Here is a 22,991-nt window from a genome sequence, read left to right on the forward strand (position 1 = left end):
CAGTGCAGAGTCCTGGCCCCAGCCTCTGGCCACCTTTTCCACTTCAGCCTTGCTTACCACTCATCTGTTCTCAACACCACCAAACAGGAACGTGATTTACCATCTGAATTCCTCACTGCCACATATTTCAGAGGAGTCCACAAGCATCCAAACTCGCCCCAGCACCAGAAACCTCTCACCCATGAGGGCTAGCAGCTCATCAGTGCAAACCACAGTGTGTACAAAGCCAACCCAGAAGTCACATTGTGAACACTGACTGGACTGTGGTGGTGATTGCTGCTTTATTCAAAGTTAAGAACAGGAAGACCCAGCAATGAAGCCCTAAGAATGAAACCTCAGAATTTACGTAATCAGTGAACAGGAGGCTTAAATGGTAAAACCCAAGACAGTAAGGGTATGACGTGGCACAAAGCCTCCCACACTCATCCACAAAAATGCAACCATCTCAGAATTACTTGATCAAATTACAAGCCCTTGCATAGCTGAACAGACAATGTTCCTCCACCAAGGCATGGGCTGTCTTCAATCGCTGCAGAAAGCCCACAGCAAACAAATTCAGAACTGAGACAAATATCCGCATTACTGTGAGAAATGGGAATGCATTTGCATTTCCAGCCTTCTCAGGCAACTTTTGTCCATTGTTCAATCCACTTGGTCTCTGTGACTACACAGTATGGACATCAAAATGGCCAGAAAGCCCATCTAGCAGACACAGGAAGAATGTGCTCCTCTCACCTCCAGGGAGTCCATTAGCTCCCCTGTAGAATATACCATGAAATACAAAGCCATGCCTACAGCCTCTGAAAATGCCTACAGCAAGCACTGTGAGCAGCAAACGACAGGTTACCTTTACCTCAGTGACTGCTTTGTGTCACAAGCGCTATATGAACTCTTGCCATCCTGCCAAAAAAATAACTTTAAGGGGAAAGGTTCCTTTCAAGCCATGTATGGGCTTTGCACTGAAATAGAAATTTGCTTGCTCTTCTCCTGTTCAGTTAACTGACTTGATCCCCTGCATGCTGTTCTCCAAAATGCCAAGTGATTCCGTGTATTCTGCTGAGACCAACCATCAATACAGGTCCATCACTCAACAAGAGAAATGATCCCTCTGCTCTCCACCAAGCAGAGAGTTCAAAACATCCATTTATGAGCAGATACACAAGTTCTAAACCCAGACATCACTGATGTCTCATCTTCTGTTTCAGCTGCACCAGGCTAAAAATTATTTCCACGTACACATGCCTCCCAGGGACATGGAAGCAAGATTAGGTACAGAAGATTATTCTGCCTGTACAGAAATAAACTTTGTACAATCCTTACTTTTCCTTAAAGATCAAAAAAACCATGTAAATCTCTAAATGTGATACGAAATACTGTAAAATGCATATTCCTGCATATTGATACATAACACACTGTATTTCAAATAATTTATTTAATGTGGATAGACACATTTTTTTTGTTAATCTCTGCACATTTTGTTACTCTGTCCTCCACCCCTTTTGTTATTTCTGTCATCCCGTCATGTCCTTTTAGCAGTCAAGGGCAGAGCTGCCTTCTCTGTTATGTATTGGTACAACGCCCAGCACAGACTTCTCATTACAAACTCCAAGCCCTGCTGTAAAAGAAATAGCAATTAAACCCATGAATAAATAGATAAATTTCTGAAGAGAATGTAGAACGTACAAAATGACACAAATTCACAAAAATGCTGGTTTCGTGTCAGTCAGTGCTGCAGACGCCAACTCCCTCAAGAACCTCCATATTTTATAGGGCTTTTTATGGCGCACTGGGACAGAAGTGAGAAGACGACAGCCTAAAGCCAGCTCTTAATCAAATGCAGATTTACCTATGGAATACGGACCGATAATTAGCAAGTTGCATTAGGAAACAGCTGGGGAACCAAAATGACTCCTGGTGCTAATGAAACCTCAGGTCACCTGAATTTAAAATAAAACCCTTCAAGAAAAGACTCTTCAGTTAGCCATCATTTTTTATTACCGGTATGTGGGACACTCCCTGCTAAAAATTCCTGCTTCTCTGGGTGGAGACTGATCACTTCTGAGCCATTTCTTCACTGAGTCTGAACCACCCACATCTACCAGGAACATTTATTGTGATGAATAGACCTATTAATACCAGCTTCACCCCACCCTATACTGCTTCAGAGTATGGAAACTCAATGGATGTATCTGGTTTTGGTTAATATGCCATGACTCTCAAGTTTTACAATGGGAAGGCAGAGGAAACACATTATGTATTTTATTGTAGTATTTTGGCACATTCTCCATACAGTGGAAAATTCAACCTATCAGGGATGCAATTTTCAGTCTTTCCTTACCAAATCTTACATCCTTCTTCATCTTTTACCAGAAAAAATATTTTCTCTTTCATTCTTTGCCTCTTTGCTAGGAAGAGCCAAGAGCAAGCTTTAGGTCCTCCCAAGCTCAAGTTGACAGCACATCCAAAAGGACAGGAAAGGGACAACAGCATGTGAGGCTTAGTGAGGGAAAATCTTTCAGGAGCAGTTTTGGCACAGACTTGCTTTCACCTCACCTTTCAAATCCTTGCTACACCTAACATCCCTGGACACCAGAAACTAAATACTGATGTAAAAATCAAGGTTACTGCAACCTGATGAAAACCCTATGCAGGGGTCACTCAGAAGAACCACACAAAAAGGCAATAGCTTGGATTGCTGTGAGCTATCCCACAATTACGGATCACAAATTTGGAGCACAGATTATAAAAATAAGTGAGACAAGGCAACCATCATAACAACAGAGTCAAGTCAAAAGGACAGCAGAAGTGGGGAAGACACTGAACTGCTCTAGTTATGAGGTAAAGGGCAGGCATACTAAGACTAAGATGAGGGAAAGAAAATGCAACAGGCTTTCAAACCATACACGCTTTATTTAAAGTCCAGCTCCTCAAGAAAACCAAAGAGTGGATTTCCTCATGCACAGGACAGCTGATGCTGCTACAAGGCAGGAGACCACCACCTCTTCCAGCACTTCACCAAAATGGCTTCTGGACAGGGATGCCCAAAGTACAGGACCTGAGGTGGGCTCTATTTGGAAATCCTCTCATCAAAATCACTTGTCACTAGTCACTCCAAGGTGCTAGAATAAAACCCTTACTTTTCAGTGTTTCCTAGCACCGCCGGAGATGCTTGAAGGCCACCCCCTTGGGGAACAAGGACTCCCTGGCAATATGTTCCAGAACAACTTCATTTTCACGATTACTGGTGTACCCGGTCATGCCTGTCCCTCCCAGCAAGCCAACTTCTTAACAGCTTTGGCAACTCTTGCTCCTCCAGGTAGGAAACACTGAACACCCAATGCAGGGAAGAGCGGGAGGAGCCACCACTGCTCCATCTACATTTCAGATCCAACCAGGACCCTGGATCAGGGGAGAAGCAGCATTGCAACGACTCCACTTTCCCCAGCACATCTGATAGTGCCATTAGCACAGCTGGCTCCCAGCCACCTGAGTGAGAAAAAAAACAACTGGATGCTTGTGAGGAACGATCAAATAAAAATTTAACGTCTGAATAAACAGAACAGAACACCTGGCAGAATGACTGAGGTCCAACCACATGTACTGGCAGCACCAGCAAGAGCTCCAGTGCTGCTCAGCACTGCTGCAGTAGGGAGAAGCCTTGAGCTCAGGCTGGTTCCAGTGCAGACCCTGTAAACAGTTTCGGGCCACTTCTTGGCAGAGCTCTTCAATTTATTTTAGATTGCCGGCACGTGCCGGAGGGAACTATTGGGAGGCCCATAAAAATTGAGTTTCCTCTCACAGTGTCAACTGATGAAGTAGTCTTTGCTTCTTGACCTCAGTCATTGTATAGTGCTACCGCCTGCTGTTACAGAAAGTTGCTGTGTGACAGTAAGAAAGCTGACACCTAATTGTTACATTTGACCAAGTGTTTTAATTAAGGGAAGAGTGTCTTTAAAATAAACTCTTAGGAGGCTTTGGCCCACATTCAGGAAAGCACTTAAGTCTTAGACTGTCCCTATCCAGGAAAGCACATGCTTAAGTGCTTTCCTGAATGCAGATATATTCCCATCCTGGGGCCTTAAAAGTGCACTAAATAATAAAATTTATTGCAATTTGATTTCACTGTTTTCTTGAAATATTTATTTAGCTGTTTCTTTATTAAGGGTAAAGTCACTTGAATTTTGTATCTAACAACCCATACTGCTTGCTGATTGCATTCCAAGAGACAATCTGTTAATGCTGTTTCAGTTAAACTCTAGGGTTTTTCTCCCCCACAATCATGAAACTGTCTCATTTTCTTGACACACTGCTTACTCTCACACAGGGTACCTACTGGCCACATACCACTCGAAATAATTTTGCATGGAGTTGGAGACCTTTGGGTCTGTTCTTCATCACATACATAAGAATGATATAAACTCAAGCTTTATCTAAACCAACTCTTGTGTCTGGGGCATTCACTGAACAGTGTTCAGTCGCTGCTTCTACCAATAGTAATGCCTGTATTGTTACACCGGTATAGATGTCCCAAGTCAGAACAAAAAACCAAATTTCAACACTAGCAGATCCTTCCCCCCACAGACAATACACAGTATTTTACTGTGTATTACATCTCTGTGTGTACATCACAGTATTTTACTGTGTATTACATTACATATTACATGTGTTTTACATCTCTCACAAGCTACCTCCAACACCTTCACACTGCAAACTTTAGATTTTCCCAATAGAAAGCTGATGGTGTTCAGCAGGAGGAGAAGCGAGCAAGAGCACAGCATGCACACACCCACATGAAAACCTGGGAGAAGAGTTGAGGTGTACTCTGTCCTACTTAACCACTACTCCTGCAGCTCCTGAAATGTGAACTTGAAACTTGGGAAATGAGAACAAAGGTGTCAAATTTGTTAGTACTGCTAGAGCCCAATGAAGTGAGAGTCGATCATGGCTTTAACCATGCTCATTTGGCCAACAGTTACACTGAATCAGTCCCACATTCCATGACTTACATCAAAAGTCTGAGCCTTCTCCTGTGGTCCTGTCAAGAAGCACCAGGTATTGACCCAAGCTAGAGAAAGAGCCTCACTGTTTCTTGTGGAGCAAGAGCCTGCTGAGACCCCATTACTGAATTACTGTCAATCTCTCACATGCTAAGGCTAGGACAAGTGACCAAATTTTGTTCAAATCAAAGCAGCAGGAGGACTTTGCATGTTAGGTATTTTCTCTTCCCCCTATAACACTGAGAACAGTTCACATCCACCCAGTAACACCACCTAACAGCTGCTGCATGGCTGTGAGGACCCAGGACATGAGTGACACTGCTGATCTCTCCTGCTCCCACCACATCCTCCCCAGCAGCTTACAGCTGTAGGTGCTGGTTTTCACTTCTTTGCTCCTACTTTTTTTTTTTTGTCCAGGGCAGCTGGCAGGAGTCCTGTGACCTGTGAGACATGGAGGAAAACTGCAACAGATTTCTATGGAGCTTGCTGGACAAAATGTCTACAACATCTTTGTTTTCAATAGTTCTGAGGGTCTTTTCTAGTCCTAACATGAATTTACCTTTCTTGTTCAGACTTGGGCTTTTTGTGTACACCACCACTGCTAATGGAAGTACCACCTGCTGTACTTTAGCTTACTATCTCTGCGCTCCGAGCATATAAAGAAATGCCAAAGTGATAGAAAAACAGGATATCGAAGCGTATTCACATAATCTGCACAATACACAAAAAAAGGTTTCAAAGGGAGAAAAACCTGCAGGATTAATTGTCCTCTGGCTATACAAAGAAGCAGATGCAAATATAGGTGTCCCAACTGTGACCAGCAGGTACATAATTAAGGGAACACCACATGAAGACACGTGCTTAATTTGTTCAGGTGGCAAGGTTAACAAAATAAGCTCAGGGAATGAATGCAACACAAGCAGATTGACTTAAAAACTGAAAAAAAGCCAGTCAAGATGAATCACACATCTCAGTCTAATAAAGAAATAGTCTGCCTGCTTTAAAGTCAATCATAATTGGTTTCCCCTCACCTTCCAAAAATGTGTTTAAAAAGGAAAATAGTATAAATGGCTCAAGCTAAACCACAACCACTTTATTCATCTGTTGTTTCAGTTTTTCCTTAAGGCTTGTGTTTAAAGAAAACCCAGAGCACCCCACTCTCAGCAGCCTTTTCACACACACTGCATTTAACAAGAAAGAATACAGATCATTACTATGAAGTTCTGTAGGAGAGAACATTGCAAGGAAAGAAAGCAGCATCATTTTCCACAGACTTCTCTTCTGGGCACCACCAGACAGAGATATCTGACCTCTCACTCCAGCAGCTGCTTGGGGACGCACAGAGGATCTCATGGACAAAAAGGCTTTCAGGACAAATCTCCTGCCCCTGTGAGCCTTGTCTCTTTCACACAGTGCCACTCTCACCACAATGAGACACCATTACTAGTGTTTACATAAGTCTGAATCATGCAAACTAGGAAAGATGGAATAAGAGGTAAAATAATCAAAAGCTGCATCAGCAAGAGCTGTGGTTTCAGTCAGCGGAAAGCATTATTTTTAGAAAACCAGGATCTCTTAGTCACCATCCTTCAAATTCACTTGCCTGCACAGGCAAGAGCCACGACCCTCTCTCTGCTCCAGCTCATTCCTCATTCTCCAGAGTTTCTCCTCTCCTTCATGCCCATGAAATCAGGTGTGCATGGCCAGCCCAAGTAATTTGCTGGACATGACCCACCCATGACCAGCTGCTGCATTTACTACAACTCTGGTGGGGTCTTCCACATTGTGCTTGTGATTGTATCCAACATTCCAAGGGCTGACTTTTTTCAGGGGTCTTCCCCAGCTGTGCTTCACATGTACTTCAGCCTCAGATAACCAAAGCAGCTTTCATAGTTCAGCCGCCCCAGAAATCACTCCAACACTTTTTTTCTCCTCGAGTACAGCTTGGGTTTAATTCAACGGGAAATGGCAGAAGTAGCAATGTGTGCCCTTCATGCCACACACAGTGGCAGGCAAATACCCTGCAACCCAGCCAGAGATGATCTGAATTGCTGGATAATTGACTTAAAAGCTTGAACTGAAATCTGGGGTGGCAGATCACATGCAATTCTGCCAAGGATTCCCCTTTCCCCTCTTCCTCTAGCTTGCTTCTTTGCATCCCAGTTAGCCTGAACACACCCACATGCTCAGGGAACTCCTGCCTGCAGCAGAGGGCAAGGCAAAACCAGTGAAGACCTCTGCTACAGCAGCTCTGACACTGAGTATGTGGCAGGGAGCAGTAAGACAGCAATAAGGTGGATCCCACCAGGACACTGTGGCAGAGCACTGGCCAGGTATTCTTCAGCAACAAGCTCCTGTCTGCATGACTTCCTGAAGTGACTTTTCGCACCTTATTCTTGGGATCCGGTACCAACCTGAAGTAACTTCACACAGGCAGGAGGGCAGTGGGGCAAGAAAATCCGTGACGTGAAGACAAACCATGAAACCCACAAAGGACAGAGAGCATCTCCTTCCAGGCCACTATGACCTGGGCTTAGTACACAATCCCTTACCTCAGCTGTGGTTTTGTCTGTGCGTGCGGAGGGCAGGTTTTGCTGTCCTTACTCCTCAAATAGCAGCAGGCAGCAGTGAGATCTTTTCTCTGGATAACTGCTGCCTCTGACTCTGGCACAAGGCTGCACTTCTAGCAGGAGAAACATATTAGAAAACCACTGTTTGATATCAAAGCCTCCACAGTCTCTTAATAGTCCTTCATAATTTTTGTAGCTGCATAAACTTTTAGAAAAGTTTGTTAATTTTAAAATAATGTGTTTATTTAACTATGATATTTCTCTCTTCTTGATTGCTGAGAGGATCTGTAGTACAAACCCAGGTTTTCTTCCATCTCAAATTGGTACAGTGCAAAGCTAAGAATACATATGTTGCTAGCTGGAAAATAAAGTGCCCTTGATTCCTAACTTTATTTTGGACAGTGCACTCAAAGTTATTAAAAGCCAAATTCAGTAGTGAGAAAATATATATAGCTTCAACTGTTTTGTGTGGGTTTAAAGTACTATTTGCTTTATGAGTAAGAGATTCAATAATGCATATATTTACATAAAAATAGTTCTGACATTTAAGTTAACTTCTTGCCAAGCTAGTGCAAAAGTGGAAATGTAAAAAGCATAAGCAGAGAAATAAGCCCCTATGCTGTAAGTCTGCTATTTACAGGTAATTTTTTTTCCTTGGCAATAATACCTGAACAGTATGTTTTATAGCACTAGACCTAGCCACTCTGAGTCAATTTGGTGTTTATGGAACGTGCCAGACTGACAGTTTGAGATTTAAATGCTCCATGCCAGCTTGTAGTTGAGCTGGTGTAGGGGCTAGGAGAGTTTCCAGAACCCGGGCCACTGATGTTCTGCAGACACGACAAAATCCACGATGGCACTGGTCCAGTACACAGTAATGCAAACACCCAATTATTCCTCAAGCCCCAGGAGGCTTCTGAAGAGGGTGGCACCAACATGTGCTGCATGAGAGCATGGAGTGAAGCACCTACCAAAAGTCAAAGCCCCAGGATGGCTATAAAATGTCCAAAACTTTAAAACTGATGCTGTTCAAAAGCACCTTACTCTACTAGCTCTGGGGATGACCATGCAGCAGTCACTAGATAATGGATGTGATAGACAGAAGAGGTTGGAAAACGTCTTTTCTACTACAGTAACCAAGATCGTTCTTTATTTCTTTTTTTCCCCCAGAGCAATTAGTCAGCTCAGGGATGTCAAAACATATAACTGGGCCATGAGACAAATTACAGTGTAAGTGCTGCTACTTTGCCAATGACCTAGCAGGCTTGGCCCCGAGATTTCTAATGTTTGAAGTCTCATGTTCCTTGTTCAGTATTGCACTTCTTCTAAAGACATTTTAATTAAGATGAAGTGACAGGCAAACCTACTTGCATGGATCCTTCATATATATAAACAATTAACAACAAAGCCCAGATGACCAAATGGGTGATATATTGGTATGAAAAAGAGAAATATAAAACACATATATATACATTCATCAAGTCTTTGGTTACCAATTCACTCTTTAGCGAAAGTTCATGACAACGGGCTCATCAATACTTAATACTCTGACTTTCTCAGCTGAATGGTCTGGCAATCAAACAGCAATCTTTAAATTCTAAGCATCATAAATATATGAACAGAAACAATTAATCAGAGCTGAGGATAGTCTTGATCCTTACTGCAGCCTCATGTGTTACATATTTTTTTCTGCTGTGATCTCACTAGCAATGCATCACTGTTTTTAACCACTCTGAGCACTGATTCTACGTTCAGCAGCTGTGTTTGTTTACAGGGCTAGAAATTAGCACAGGACAAATGGACTTCATCCAACTGAAATTTTATTTTGGCATTTTCCACTACACTTCACAATATATTGGTCCTCATAGACCAATTATGTATTTGCCACTGACGCTGGCCAAGGAGCGTGCATAAGCAAAGATGGTGCTCACTAATACTACACAGGGATGCTTTTATTGCTCCAAATGCGAGCTCCCTAATTACTAAGCACAGCTCAGTCACTTGTAGCCAGGAAAGTCCACTATTGTATTGTTCATACTTTTTTCCACTAGGAACATAAAGAATGTCATCATAATCCATACTGCGCTTTGCACTCTGCCAGTTCAGTAAGAGCGCTGAAATGCAATGATATTTTATATTTAAAGGGACCTGCCAGTGCCCTTCACACTTATAATTGAGCTCCCAAAGCCAATTCCAAAAGACTGTAAACCAAATTCAGATGAGTCAGCCCTAACACCATTTTCCATTTCAACATTCATATGGTTTTTCATGCATGTATTTAAAAACAAACAAAAGAGCAGCCCTTTGCCCCATGCACTTTCCATTTCCTTGACCATTACCTTAGCATAGAGCTGGGGGGTGCTTCAGTTTTCCCCATCCTGCTCTAGAATAAGCTGTTAAAGAGGAGTTACTGAATTCACTGAAACATGGTGGCAAACACTCCTGCCCGAGTTCTCACACACCTGATAGTAAGTGTAACTTTAAATGCTTGCCCTAGTTATTCAGAATACTTTTGTAAGCTATCCCTATTTATGCTAGAACTCACACAAGAGATAAACATAAAGTGCATTAAGTTGTAGTTTAGAGACTCTATGCTGCTAAAAATACTCTGGTTCTATCTTAAAAAATGTATTTTAGAGGAACTACCAAACAGTCCCGCAGGCACCAAACAATTTCTTCAGGCAAATATCCACAGCTTTTCTGTCAGTTAAACCAATAAGTCCTGATTAAGCACCTCTCTGGAGAGAATAAAGTTAAAAGTACTATGCAACTTCTTGAAATATATTTTCTTGAGGACTGAAAAAGCCCAAGAACATTTGCATGACATTTTCTGAGGAACTGCCACTCACTATTTTTAACTTTGTTTAGTGCAACAAACTCTGATAATTTAAAATAATAGCAATGATGATGTTCTGACTTCACAAGATGCATGAAGAACCCTGTCAAAGTAATATATTGCACTCTGCCATGTAATTATGTTATGTTGGAGCAGAGTGTTGGAAAACTTAGTATAATCATTAGCCGAGCGCTGAATGTTTTGATTGTCAGACAGGTTGTATATGATGCAAATATATGACTCAGAAATGATTTCACATAAACATTTTGGTAACAGTAATCTGACTCATAACCTCCAACATAGAAAATAACAAGCTGCACAAAACATCTGTGCGCTCCGAGCAACCCTGGCTTGTAGCAACCTTCACAAGTCTCACAGCACAGAGAGACCAGAGGTCCTATCCCTGAGGACCCGAAGCTGAGAGGTGTTGACACCTACCTTCCCAAAAAGAGTCAAAGAAAGCAAAAAGCACTGTCATTCCCACCAGAGATCCCCGGCAAAGAACTATGATAGTTTATGCCATCTGATAGCCTGCCCAGGGGGCATTGCTTGGTTTAGGTCCACAGTTAACAGGGCTAAGATGGGAGGAAAGGTTTGTTGCTATTCAACCCCAAAGTTTCGCCATGTCAAGTACAACACAATGCACAATTCTTCTTCTATTTATTTTTTCATTCATTAGGAGACGGACAGCTTCTTTCATGGCCCCCTTCTGAAGACAAATGTGCAGTCTTGAGTGACAAGGAGGATTTACCGTCTGTTATTTCAGAGGAGGTTTGCCATGTTTATTCTGGAAAGTGCCATGAATTAATGAACTATCTCTTCAAGCCTCAGTGCATCAGAGCTGCCAGCTCTCTGGCTGCCAGAAGCAACAGACTGTTTTGGGATCCCATAAAACTGTTTTTACTAAGACTAGAGATAGCAAAAGTATCAGGCAGACCCAATCCCAATAGCTTCTGAAACATAAAGGAGTCATTATACCAACTTCAGCTGTTACACTGCATTTTTATGGGGAGTTTCTCAACAAAACTGTCAGTTAACTGGGAAGAACAGCTACTATTAGCTTCCCTGCAGCATGGGCATTACCAGAAGTCAACCAAACCTTTACTAGGCTCTCCAATAGTTTTAAGTGAAACATGTGCTAGCCTGTGACACCTTTCATCTTTCCTATGTTCAACTGTTGGCAAGCATGTCTGAAGAGCCATGTCCCTAGTGGAGCATGGTTGCAGAAGGCACAGACTGTGCAGCACTGATGAGCAAGGTTCACAAGCATGAAGAACTAAAGCCTAAGCCAAGTAGAAACTGTAGGCTCCAGCTAATTCATGCTGCCACCTGAAAAAAAGATAAGTTTCACCAAATAGGACCCTTTTGTTTCACCGGCTCCATGAGCCACTGGAGGACCAGCCAGGTCAGTAAAACAGCACATATTCTCATGGTGAGATTGCAGGACTGGAAGCAAGAATTTCAGGGACCTCATGACAGCCCTGGTCCAGTCATAACCTCTGAACTCAGCCTAGTTATTTGGAAAATCAGTACAAGAGTGATTTACATTTGTCAGAACATACTGTGAGACTTCAATGCTTATGAAGTGTTTTGAGGTTCTGAATAAGAGACAGAGTAGTATCTCGATGTTGTCTAGCAAGTAACAAGCATTACATATACTGCAGAATGGAACATTTTTTGACAGCTGCTACAACCATTACAGTGTAAAAACTATCACATGCAAGAGACAAGAAAAAGACATCTCAAAGAGAAAATCTATTGTAGTACATTAAACAAACGTATTTTCTCTCCAGCTATCTTCCATAGCATAATAAGTTGGAACTACCTTAAATATGAGAACTCTCTTACTCTCTTTTCTTTAAGTCTCTCTTCTTTTCCCTTCACTCCCTTCCCCCTCTGCGTTTTTTCCTTTGTGGGGTTAAAAAAAAAAATTTAAAGAGCAAGCCAAGAGATTCACAATCACCAAAGCCTGCAGAACATACAGTGAATTTTGGCAGGACATGCATGTTTATCCTTTTCATATGCTGTTTAAATTATTTTTATAAACAACTCATTATCTTGCATAGCCACTGCTTGGTCCTTTTCATGTCAAAGATGTTTGATGTTACAGTAATTAAGCAAAAGGGTCTGCATGCTTGAAATGCTGTCTCAGGATGATGGTTTGTGGGCAAGAGAGGCTGCTGCTTTTCTAAACTGAAGGGTTTCTTTGCCAACCTTCATCATTTAAGTTGAGCACCTGGATTCTGTACTTGTGGATAAAATCTTTGCGTAGATATTAAAACATGAATTTCAAGGCAGGCTTAAATTTTAGAACTATCCTCCTACTATTTTGCCTCAAAATTGTGCACACAGGTCAAGGCTTGCAGAAAATCCTCTCACTGCTTGCACATGAATGTTTTGAAGAACCAGGCTCGGCATCATTATGAAGATTCATGGACATTAAAAGTGTATAAATCCTCTTCCTGCACCACACCACACCACACCACCAGTGTGGCCATAAGTAGTGAAGAAATGTGAATGGGAAGTCCATGGTAAGTGACATAGCAAATGCCGCCTCCTTTTTTCCTGCAGAGCATCTGGTGATTTAAAGACTGCTGCCTTGACCTCTGTTCATCTGAATTTGGCCAGAGTGAGCTTGCACCTCTGTGACATGAGGAACTAAAGCTCTGACCACTTCTTTATTCCTGGATATAGAACCTTAATCCAGGTATTTTAAAGCAATTTGAAAAATATGGAAGTTAGGCTGCAGCAAGTGTTCATGTTCAAACAACTTTGTATTATTATGGCGTTACAAAGGCAGCGACAGAAAAGTCTTTTGCATCTTGTACACATTAGTTACGGTTAAACATTATTTTCCAACTTATTTGGATAATTTTACTCCTTGTAAAAGGACTGGAATTGACTGCTAAGAGCTTTACTCTTCTGGATTTCTCTCTGAAGCGGTCTGGAAAGCCCAGGAGAGACAAGGATGCAAGAAGACATCTGTTTCACACTGTAGCTGCCGACCCTTTCCTCCCTCCAACACCTCTTGGCTTACATGTGCGACTATCAGACCCTGTTCATGAGCTCTAATCTGTTCTCATTTTTTAAGTGCTCTTTGTTGCCTGGTGTGGAGCTTAACACTTGTGCTTCAATAGACATTATGTCACCCTTTAGCCCTTGTACAAACAGAGTGTCTAATACCTTGACCATACATGCCACACGAACGCGATGCAGTGAGCGACAAGATAAGAAAGCTGCAGCAGTACACCTCAACATAAACATCTCTGTGCATGCTTTAAACATGGCACATATTACAGCCTGCACTTGATAAAAGAAACTGTAGATCTCCAATTGACAAGATTTTGGTTGAACATATAAATATTCATTAAAGGAGTGCTTCAAATAGCCAATTCATGTATTTCTCACACTGCAAACAACCATTAACATACATGGAATAACACATCTTTGGAATACTGTTTGAAAACACTCTCTCATTTACTATCAGGAAATCTGACTCTTCAGAACAAGTGTTAACACTGTCTTGATTAATTTGTAAAGCTATTCAAGCCGTGAAGTACATCTGCACATTCAGTATATTTCCAATACTGTATTTCTGTTTTCATTTTCTAAATGTTTTTATTTATACACTAATATTTGACCTATGAATGTTCCAAGTTTATAAGGAGCCAGCTGTTCTAAATTCTGGTTATACCAAGCATTCATGCAAAACGTCAGGTGATATCATTGGATATTTTTAAGGGGAAAGTTCACAGGAAAGCAGTTATGTATTCTTGTGATTAACACCACATTGGATCAAAACAGTCATGTCTAGCTCTCTGAAAAATACAGCTACTGTTTTAGTTAGCAGAACACTTCGGCTCTGTCTACATTATCCTTTTTTGCCAAAAGTTCCCACTGTTGCTACCACTGATTCAATTCTGTTATTGTGCTATGATGAACACTGCTACGTAAAATAAAAAGAGCTGAAAGCAGTGCTGTCAAAATCTTTGTGCCCTTAACAACAAAACAAAAAAAAAAATCTCATTACATCACCAAAAAAAAACCCAACCAACCCAAAAGCCAAACAAACAAAAAAATCCACTCCAAAACTCTACCCAACACTACAAGACTGTTTCTTAAGTAACTGAAAGTTCAGGAAATGCCAGCCCCAATCCACAGCAGGTTTTAGGAATCGAAGTCCATTACGAGGTATTAAACACCCCTGCAATCCCACAGGGACTCAGCTTCTTTAATTAAGCTTTTTTCTCCTGCAACAGCCCTGCAGCAGGTGCAGCCCCATGCCTTTCCCAGGGCCACTGTGTGGGAGCCTGCTCTGGGTGCAAAGCACCAGGCCACAGGAGCCTCTTAGGATGCTGCTGCCAGCCACCCCTGCTGCAAGTGCTGCAGCTCTGCAGAAGGCACTGCTCTTCATCCTCTGCCAGCCACAACTGGAAAAAAGGTGGAAAGAAACGACTCACTGAATACTTTTCAGGCACCCTCAGTACATCATGGCTACAGAATCCCAGTCCCAAGTGCCCTCTCAATTCCCTCTTAGAATTCCAGGAAGTTTGGGCTGGAAGGGACCTTCAAAAGTCATCCAGATCAACCCCTACCATGGGCTGGAATATCATTCAGTAAAACAGATTGCTCAATGCCCCATCCAACCTGGCTTTGAACAGCTCCAAGGATGGGGCATCCTCAGTTCCTCTGGGGAACTTGTTCCAGTGTTTTACTACTTCTTTTTGAAAAAATTCACCCTTATATCCAATCTAAATCTACCCTCTTTCAGTTTAAAACTGTTGCCCCATCAAACAGGGAACCTAGGCGTGACCCAACACCAGACTCCAAGAATCAGGTGGACAGAAGACAGCTTTCCAGTCCTTAACCTCCATCTCCCAGGCTCTGAGGTCTGATACTTGCTGTAACAAATGGGAATCTCTCACCCATGAGCCATTTTTCCATTTGGGCAATAGTGCTTGCTCTTTGCTTCACACTGCTATATAAATGGTCAAATGGAAATGTTAAATGATTAGTAGTTGTGCATCTGCTGGGATACAGCAGAAACACACAATGGGACTGTTTACGTCCCAAGTAAATCATACCTTCCTCTAACCCCCTACAAGCCAGCAATGAGGCAAGATGACCTAAAAAGAATTGTGACTCCATGGCATGGAAAGTCTAAACACCACCTTCCTTCCTCCTAAATCACAAACACCGCTTGAAAGTTTATATTTAAAACTACAAGAGAGAGTGTAACCACTGCAATGCACCGGGCTAGACCCAGCAAGGATCCACAGCTCCTTGGCAGAGGTACAAGCCTGCAGCAAGCAGTCCCAGCAGGAACTCAGCACAAGACATCCATGACAGCTGCCCAAGTGATTTTCTGCTAAAGCCATGTTGAGCTGGAAGAAAATTGCCAAAAGGAAACCTTTTTATAACAAGTGGTTTAGCTTCAATTTTTTTAAGGGAAAGAACTAAGAAGTTTTGCTTTTATTTTTACAAAAAATTCCAAAAAAAAACCCCAAAGCCAGTCTCACACCTGGGTTTCTAATTCAAAATGCAACTTTTCATTTATTTACAGATAAAAAATTTGGCTTGAAATAATCAAGACTGGTCTGGCAATACTAGCTTTTTACAATTACAATAAACTGCTGTTGTTACTGTTGTTGCTGGAAGAAAAATTTGTGTGAAATGTTGAAGTCTAAGACTGTAAATTTTCAAGCTCTGAAAAGCTTTCACAAGATAGAGAATAATCCTACTAATGCCACATGGTCTGGTTCCAGTAGCTTAGTCCAGATGACAGTCAGACTTCGATAAATTGCTTACATGAACATGACCCTCCACTCGTTTCAACAGTACAGGTTTTGAAGAGCAGCTTCTCCAGGAGCCACACATCTTCCAGGGCTCCTGGCCAAAGGCAGGAGGATGACTACAGTCCCTCAAACTCCAAGTCCAGAGGAGATGAGGGCTTCTAAAAGACCTTTGCCCTTTCTTTAATCATGTTGTCAGGTAGCTTCACACTATCAGGCAGCTCGCAAGCAGCAGCTACTTCAAGGAGATGACATAAATGAGGACCTTGATCTCCATCAGTTGAACAGCAAATGTAAGGCTGCTATTTGGCACTTGGGAATCTGTCTTGGCATCAAAGCCCACTATACAAGGTTTGGCAGAAGTCAGTAAACTCATTCAGCTTCATGATTTCCAATATTGGCCTGCTCTGGACACACGTGGAGGATGCTGCTCACAAGCCGAGCAAGTGAGGCTGTACACAGCCAGCTGGCAGCACAGCCAGATCTGCAGCATCACACACTCCAGTTACTCCCTGTGAGTAGATGTCTTGACCTTTACAACACATGGCCAAGAGTATAAACAGATGGGATGACAGTATGAATGGTATGGTCCCATCAATACAATCACACGACATCCCTGATACATCTTGGTTGCCTAATTTCGTATCTCCCAACAGCAAGCATGGTAGTGGGAAAAACGCAGATGGGCCGATCAAACCTTCAGATGAAAAAAATTCACCTGCTTTAGAAACACGTGTAAAGATGTTGGAGCACTGCTTCCCTCCTGTGAAAAGCTGTGCAGAACAAAGGCATATTGCTTGCACCTAAGGTGCTATGGATTTGGGCAAGATCATTCCTAAAAGGAAATCTGGTAGGCGACCGCTGCCAAAAAGAATGAAAGCCTGTTTGGAAGACACTGCAACCATAAGGTGCTGCTTTATAGGCAAGGGGGGGGCGAGAGAGAGAGAGAGAGAGAGAGAGAGAGTATTTGTACTACAAGTCTTATATTTACCTCCAAGCAACCCCCTTGCACTGAAAGGGAGCACCCTTGCCCCAGCAGACACTTGAAGTCTTGCAGGGAAGATGGTGATTGCCTGGAGTTTGGGGATTCAAAAATAGAAGAGGCTTTTCACTACAGCCCCAACTCAAATCATGTTGAAGCTTCAGGACTGACTGCAGGACCGCCTGGGAAAAGGTGAGCTTCCTCTCAACCTTTTTGCATGAAGTTTTCCCAAGGGACCTGTGGGTCTTATGATAAAAGGGAAAACCCTCTCTACAAAAGTACAGAGATACAGTGAATCAGTGCTGTTGGTCTGCTACAAAAAGCCACAATGCTGAATAACCACACCCCAAAGCACACTTTTAATGATCTTTATCTCTGGAGGGTTCGATGGGTTCAGACTTTTCCTGCACAGCTATCAACAGCCCCAGATTTGGGTCACAGCAGAAACCCACAGCCTGCCACTGAATCCCTTGGGTTTGATTGTAGGAAGTACATGGCTGTTCTTCCTCTCAGTGTGGATGTCAGGATAGGAAGACATGGGTGAACACCATGTTCTGACATAGGATTGCTTCACAGCACCTTTCATTATACACAGATAATTCTGTATGCATTTAAAGTAGCAAAGTCTTTGAGAGTCTTGTTTTCTGCTACTTCACACAGCATGCGCTACTCTGAAGACACCAGCTGCTGAAAGAGGGGAGGGAGAGCAGATCCCCTTCACATCAGCACTGGTATGCCAGAAAAGACTGGGAGGACTTTAGATCTGACCCTTGTCTGCAGCTTGGTTTGAGCAGTGACCCCTCCCTGCTCATCTTCCCGGACTGAGGAAAAAGGGGGTTGGTTGCAAGGAACTTGATACATTTTTCACTAAAATGGTTGTAAAATAAAGGGATGCTTGACAGTCAAGCTGTCAATCCAGCATCACTGCCTCAAGAGGGATCTCCATACCAACCCCGGGCTGTTTTGCCAAGAGGAGATAACCTTATCTGGTGCCATAAGGAAGGTACATTTTCCAGACGGGAAACATTAATAGATGTTATTCTCCCAACAGTACTGTGTCAAGACACACCACACATTTATGTCAAGGCTGTTCCTACAAAAAGAGCTGAACAGTTTCACAAAGACACCCGCTGACCCACAGTGCAGTCCTCTGCTGCAGCCTCACAACCCTGACATACAGCCATTTCCACAGCACAGAAGTTTGGTGCCCTGCTTTGTCAGTGAATCCATGCAGATGTTTCCATCTGTGCTAGCTATCCAGACTTCCTATGTGGGAAATGAAAAGAAACAGGCACTTGTCGGATGCCTCATCCTAATGAAAACACCCAAAATAGACACTTCTAGGATCATCTTCCCAAAAAAGGGACCAGATTTACCAAGAACAGGTTATGTTTTCTGTCGAATTATTTTTTTGTACCTAACCTGATAAATTATATTTATTTTCTGAATTATCTGAATTGGTTTATATCTTGTGTGGTTTTGCTTGTAATGGGAACAAAAACTTATTTCTCCTCCCTGATACTGCTCTCCAGGTGCTTTATAAAACAAAATGCTAAGCATCTCCTAGAAACCCTGGACACACCAAGCTCCCCGTATAATCAGCCCCTCTGGGAATCATTGCCCACACCTTGCAAGTCCATACTACAAGACAGACATCATCAGGTAGGCAAGATAAATCCCAGACTCCCCATTTCAAAGACTGGTATTTCTCATCCTCCCTGTAAGACAGCAACTCAGCAACTCGTGTCTGGAGAACCTCCACACCTCTGTGACCTTCTTTTTTCACTTTAAAAAAAAGCCCAAAATAAAATAGAAACCATCTCCAAGAACACTCCCACCTTTGAGACTGGGACAAGCCTGCACTGCCTGAATAATCTGAGACTTCACCAAAGTCCCTCAGCTTTCCAAGACCTTTGTGAAGACGACCATACCCTGAGCACATACGGAAACATAGCCTTCCCTAGACAGGAAACACATCTGCTGTATCCCCAGACTGAAAGATGTAGGTTGGTCAGGAAGAGCTGGAGCCCTGCATGTTTGAAATCAGTGACTACAAGCTAGTGAGACTCCTTTTGGGCTATGGGTTGGAAAAATTAAATTCACTTTTATAAGAACATCAACACCTGCAAGCTTCTCTGCACAGCTGACCTAGATGATGGCTTTCCAGCACAACAAGATGCATCAAACTTTTATCTGGATCTGAGCTGCAGCAGAAGCAGTATCAGCACCTGAAGGCAGGTCACCCACGCTGACTTCACACCCACACAGCCAAATGCACCTGCACCCCCAGGTGATACCATACACTCCTCAGCCCGGGAGAACAGCAAGGGCCCCTCACATCTCTTTGGTAGTTGCCCCTTCAATAATGGAAGGGGAAGTCTTCAAGGTTGAACACAAAGTTCTTCAGAAGTCAGTTTTAAATGAACAGAAGTAACTATATGTATGGCCACATGCAGAAAGCCCCAACTAAAATAATTCTGGCAGTGTCTACTTATAAGCAGACTCCAGCTGTGAGTTTTCAGGGCTGCTTGACATGTACTTCATCAGAATAGTCAGTGTGCTTACGATCAAGAATTCTTCTCTTTCTGTGGTGATCCCACCATCTTTTGCTGCATTTCTGACTTCGTCTAATACTTCGACAGATAACAAGCAGGCTTTCTCCCATCAAACCCTTGGTTTCTGTATTGGAATATAACATTAGGCTTCCTCTAGTTTTCTGACCTGAATTATTGTTAAATGGAAAAATAAATGTCAATACACAGGTGAAAGACCCCAAAATATTCCTGAAATGTCAGAGAAGCCACAGAAAACAGCCAAACAGCTGTTCAGTCCCAGCCCATCCATTTGCCAACACTCTGGTAACAAACAATCACATTAAATGACATTATGGTTTATGACTCGGAATTTGGAAGTTGATGAGAATTCTACAGTTGATTCATGCTTCCTGAGACTCATAACTAGCATTTCAATTGCACTATTTTGCTACATTACATGCATAATTTTCCTTGTTGTTACATAAGTGTCTTGATCCAAATTATCAGAACTGATTTGAATCATATGAGTGGAAGGGGCTATTTTCAAAAGAAACACATACTTTCAGGTATACCATCTAATAATACTCCCCTGGTGCTTTATAAACAACTAATTACCTTCTAAAACACCACATGCTCACATTTATGCCTGGAATCAGCTCTTTTGGGAACTGCCTAGTCCCTTGCAAGCACCTTGTTTCACATCCCTCAAGTAAAATGTGCCATGGGGTTGCTTACAGGCAGCAGCACACTTCTTAAACTCACAGCTCCAAGTATAGGTCCTGAAAGTCCCAAAGGCAAAAAACAGAGACAGCAGCAGCAGCAGCTCTGTGTATTCAAAGGACAGAGACGTTTGGGGAGGCTGGGAGGGAAGAAAGAGAGAGGCAGGTGCCCTTTAGTCCTGAAGCCTGTACAGTATTTCCCAGATCTCAACTTCTGAGCTGAGACCACAGACCTCGCTGGTTTCATTGATGGACAGTTTCAGGAAGTCTCAATCAAATGCATCCGAGCTCTGAGATCGCAGCACCACCTAAACATCCCCGAGCTGACTTTAAACAAGGCAATTGAGACCCTGACAGGTACACACCCACGAGGAGGCAACAGGGCTCTACGGTCCTGGAAGGTCTGAGCACCTAAGGCAGCTCAGCTGTATCCACACGAGTTGTGGTCACCTTGGTTTCAATGCAGACAAATCCTTCAACAACTCTTTGCAACACTTCTGACCTACTACGTGATTTCCATCAGGTACAAAAATTAATCAGCTCTTGTTCTAGATGCATACAGCATGGTACAAAGCTACTGAACACCTGTACCAGCACTGGGAGCTCCAAGAAATTTCCTGCTGCGGTGACATATCCCTGCTCCAAATGAGTAAACACACAACAAATTGTATTTTTTTTTTTAAACAAGACAAGCTGTTGTCGTTCTGGCACGCAGCTCTGGCAGCACTAGTGAAAAGGCAAAGTTTTCAGCTGACCGGCTAAGACACTTGAGCTTCACAGGAATTCCCTAAAAAAAGGAACTGTAATTTGCCAACTGAAATATTTTCATTCTCCACATTAGGCTGAATCTAATTACACTGTTTCCTTACAATTGCATAGTACTAAGAGCTCCCTTAAGTAAAAAAGCTTAATAACTTTCCCACCGAAATGCCTGCCTCAGAGCCCTTCACATCGCTGACAAGATGATTTGTTTGAAGAGCAGGTTGACGTCTAACAGAACTTAATTCAAGATTTCCACATGATACAGATTTTTATCATGTTCCCGTGCTCAATCACCAGAATAACCGACACAGAGTCACATATTCACCACCACACTAGCTCTGATCCCTTAAAATAAAAACAAAACAAATTAAAAATTAAAAAGAGAAGACGAGGACACCGTGGAGTGGCGTGGCTGTACTTTGTTCAAGCCCCAAAGGCATCTCTGCTGGACCTTGCATAGAGTGAGTGCAACCTGTACTCTAGCATGACCCCAGCCCTGCTACCCACGAAGCAGAGGAGGGTGTGTTTAATTCTGAACTACAGACTCTGACCACTACCATCAGAACAAGGACTACTAAAAAAATAATTATTCTTTTTTTCTTCCTTCCCCCCACTCCTCCCCCCGCCAGGTTTTGCATTCTGGCGTATACTCCTTTTTTTCTGTTTGCGAGAGGTTTTGCCCTTCGCTGAAGTGAGCTGTCCTCCTGGCCGACACCCGCGCAGCCCAAGGTGGGTCCCAGCCGGCAAAGCCGCGACCGCGTCGCGCCCCACCGGGGAGCGGCCGCCCGTCCCCACTGCACAGGCCAGGGGTGCCCGCGGGACGGGCGGACGGGTGAGTGGCTGGGTGGGCAGCCTAGCACCCACTCCCTCCCTCCCTCACTCACCCAGGTTGACGAAGCTCATGACCATGTCGGCGTCGTTGAGGAAGGCGCTGTCCTGCGGGCTGGGCAGCGGCGGGGCGGGGGGCTGCGGGCGACCCCCGCGCTCCGTGCCTGCGCTGCCCTCCGCGCCCTCGGCCAGGGAGTGGTAGAGGTCCAGCATGAAGCGCGGCGCCGCCGTCAGCCGTCCCGGCGGCGGAGCCGGCGGCTCCCGCGGCAGGGGCCGGGGACGGTGGGGCAGCCCCAGCACCGAGAGGATCTCCCGCTGCATCTCCCGCTTCTCGTGCGACTTCAGCCGCCGGTAGAGGAAGCCCGAGGCGGCGGCGGGCGGCGGCGGCTCCCCGCCCTCGGCGGGCAGCGCGGGCTCGGCGGGGCGGCAGGCTCCGCTCAGCAGCGCCCAGCAGCAGCACAGCCAGGCCAGCCGGCGCGGCATGGCGCTCGGCCGGGCGCGGGCGGGCGACGTCCCCGCTCCCCGCTGTCCCCGGGGGCTGCCCGCCGCCCTCCAGCCCTGCCCCCCCGCGGCGGGTTCGGCCCGGGCCGGCGGGGGGCGGCCAGGCCGGGGGGGCTCAGCGCTCGCCCCCGCCGCCGCCGCGCATGGCCGCCCGCGGGGCACCGCGCTGCGGAGCCCCCCGCGCCCGCCGCCGCTCAGGTGCGGCGGGGCCGCCCCCGGCCCGCTCCGGCCGCTCAGTTCGCCATGCCCCTGCCCGGGGGATCCGCGCCGGGCCGCGGGGGCTGCGTACGGGGGGAGAAGGAGCAGGGTGAAGAGCAGCAAACTTTTCTCGCTGCCAGGGAGCGAAGGAGCGAGCGAGCAGCTCCTGCGGCTGCAGCCCCGGTCCCCGCGGGCTGGCCGGAGCGCGGCTGCCGGCAGCGAAGGCAAATCACCAGCGCGCCCGCCTCTCGGCGGGGCGGGCGGCCGCTCCT

At 44.4% G+C, this 22,991-nt stretch overlaps 1 protein-coding gene across 1 annotated transcript in view; it reads right to left on the reverse strand.

Annotated features, from left to right (window-relative positions):
• Positions 1 to 22,518, reverse strand: part of BMP6 (bone morphogenetic protein 6) — an 88,452-nt gene extending 65,934 nt beyond the window's left edge. The window contains exon 1 of the mRNA XM_048309641.1: positions 22,077 to 22,518. Coding sequence (XP_048165598.1) covers positions 22,077 to 22,503 — 427 coding nt within the window. The 5' untranslated portion in view covers positions 22,504 to 22,518. The remainder of the gene's footprint in view (positions 1 to 22,076) is intronic.
• Between the last annotated feature and the right edge of the window lie 473 nt (positions 22,519 to 22,991).

The sequence above is a fragment of the Corvus hawaiiensis genome, chromosome 1 (genome assembly GCF_020740725.1).
Source record: "Corvus hawaiiensis isolate bCorHaw1 chromosome 1, bCorHaw1.pri.cur, whole genome shotgun sequence".
Taxonomy (NCBI): domain Eukaryota; kingdom Metazoa; phylum Chordata; class Aves; order Passeriformes; family Corvidae; genus Corvus; species Corvus hawaiiensis.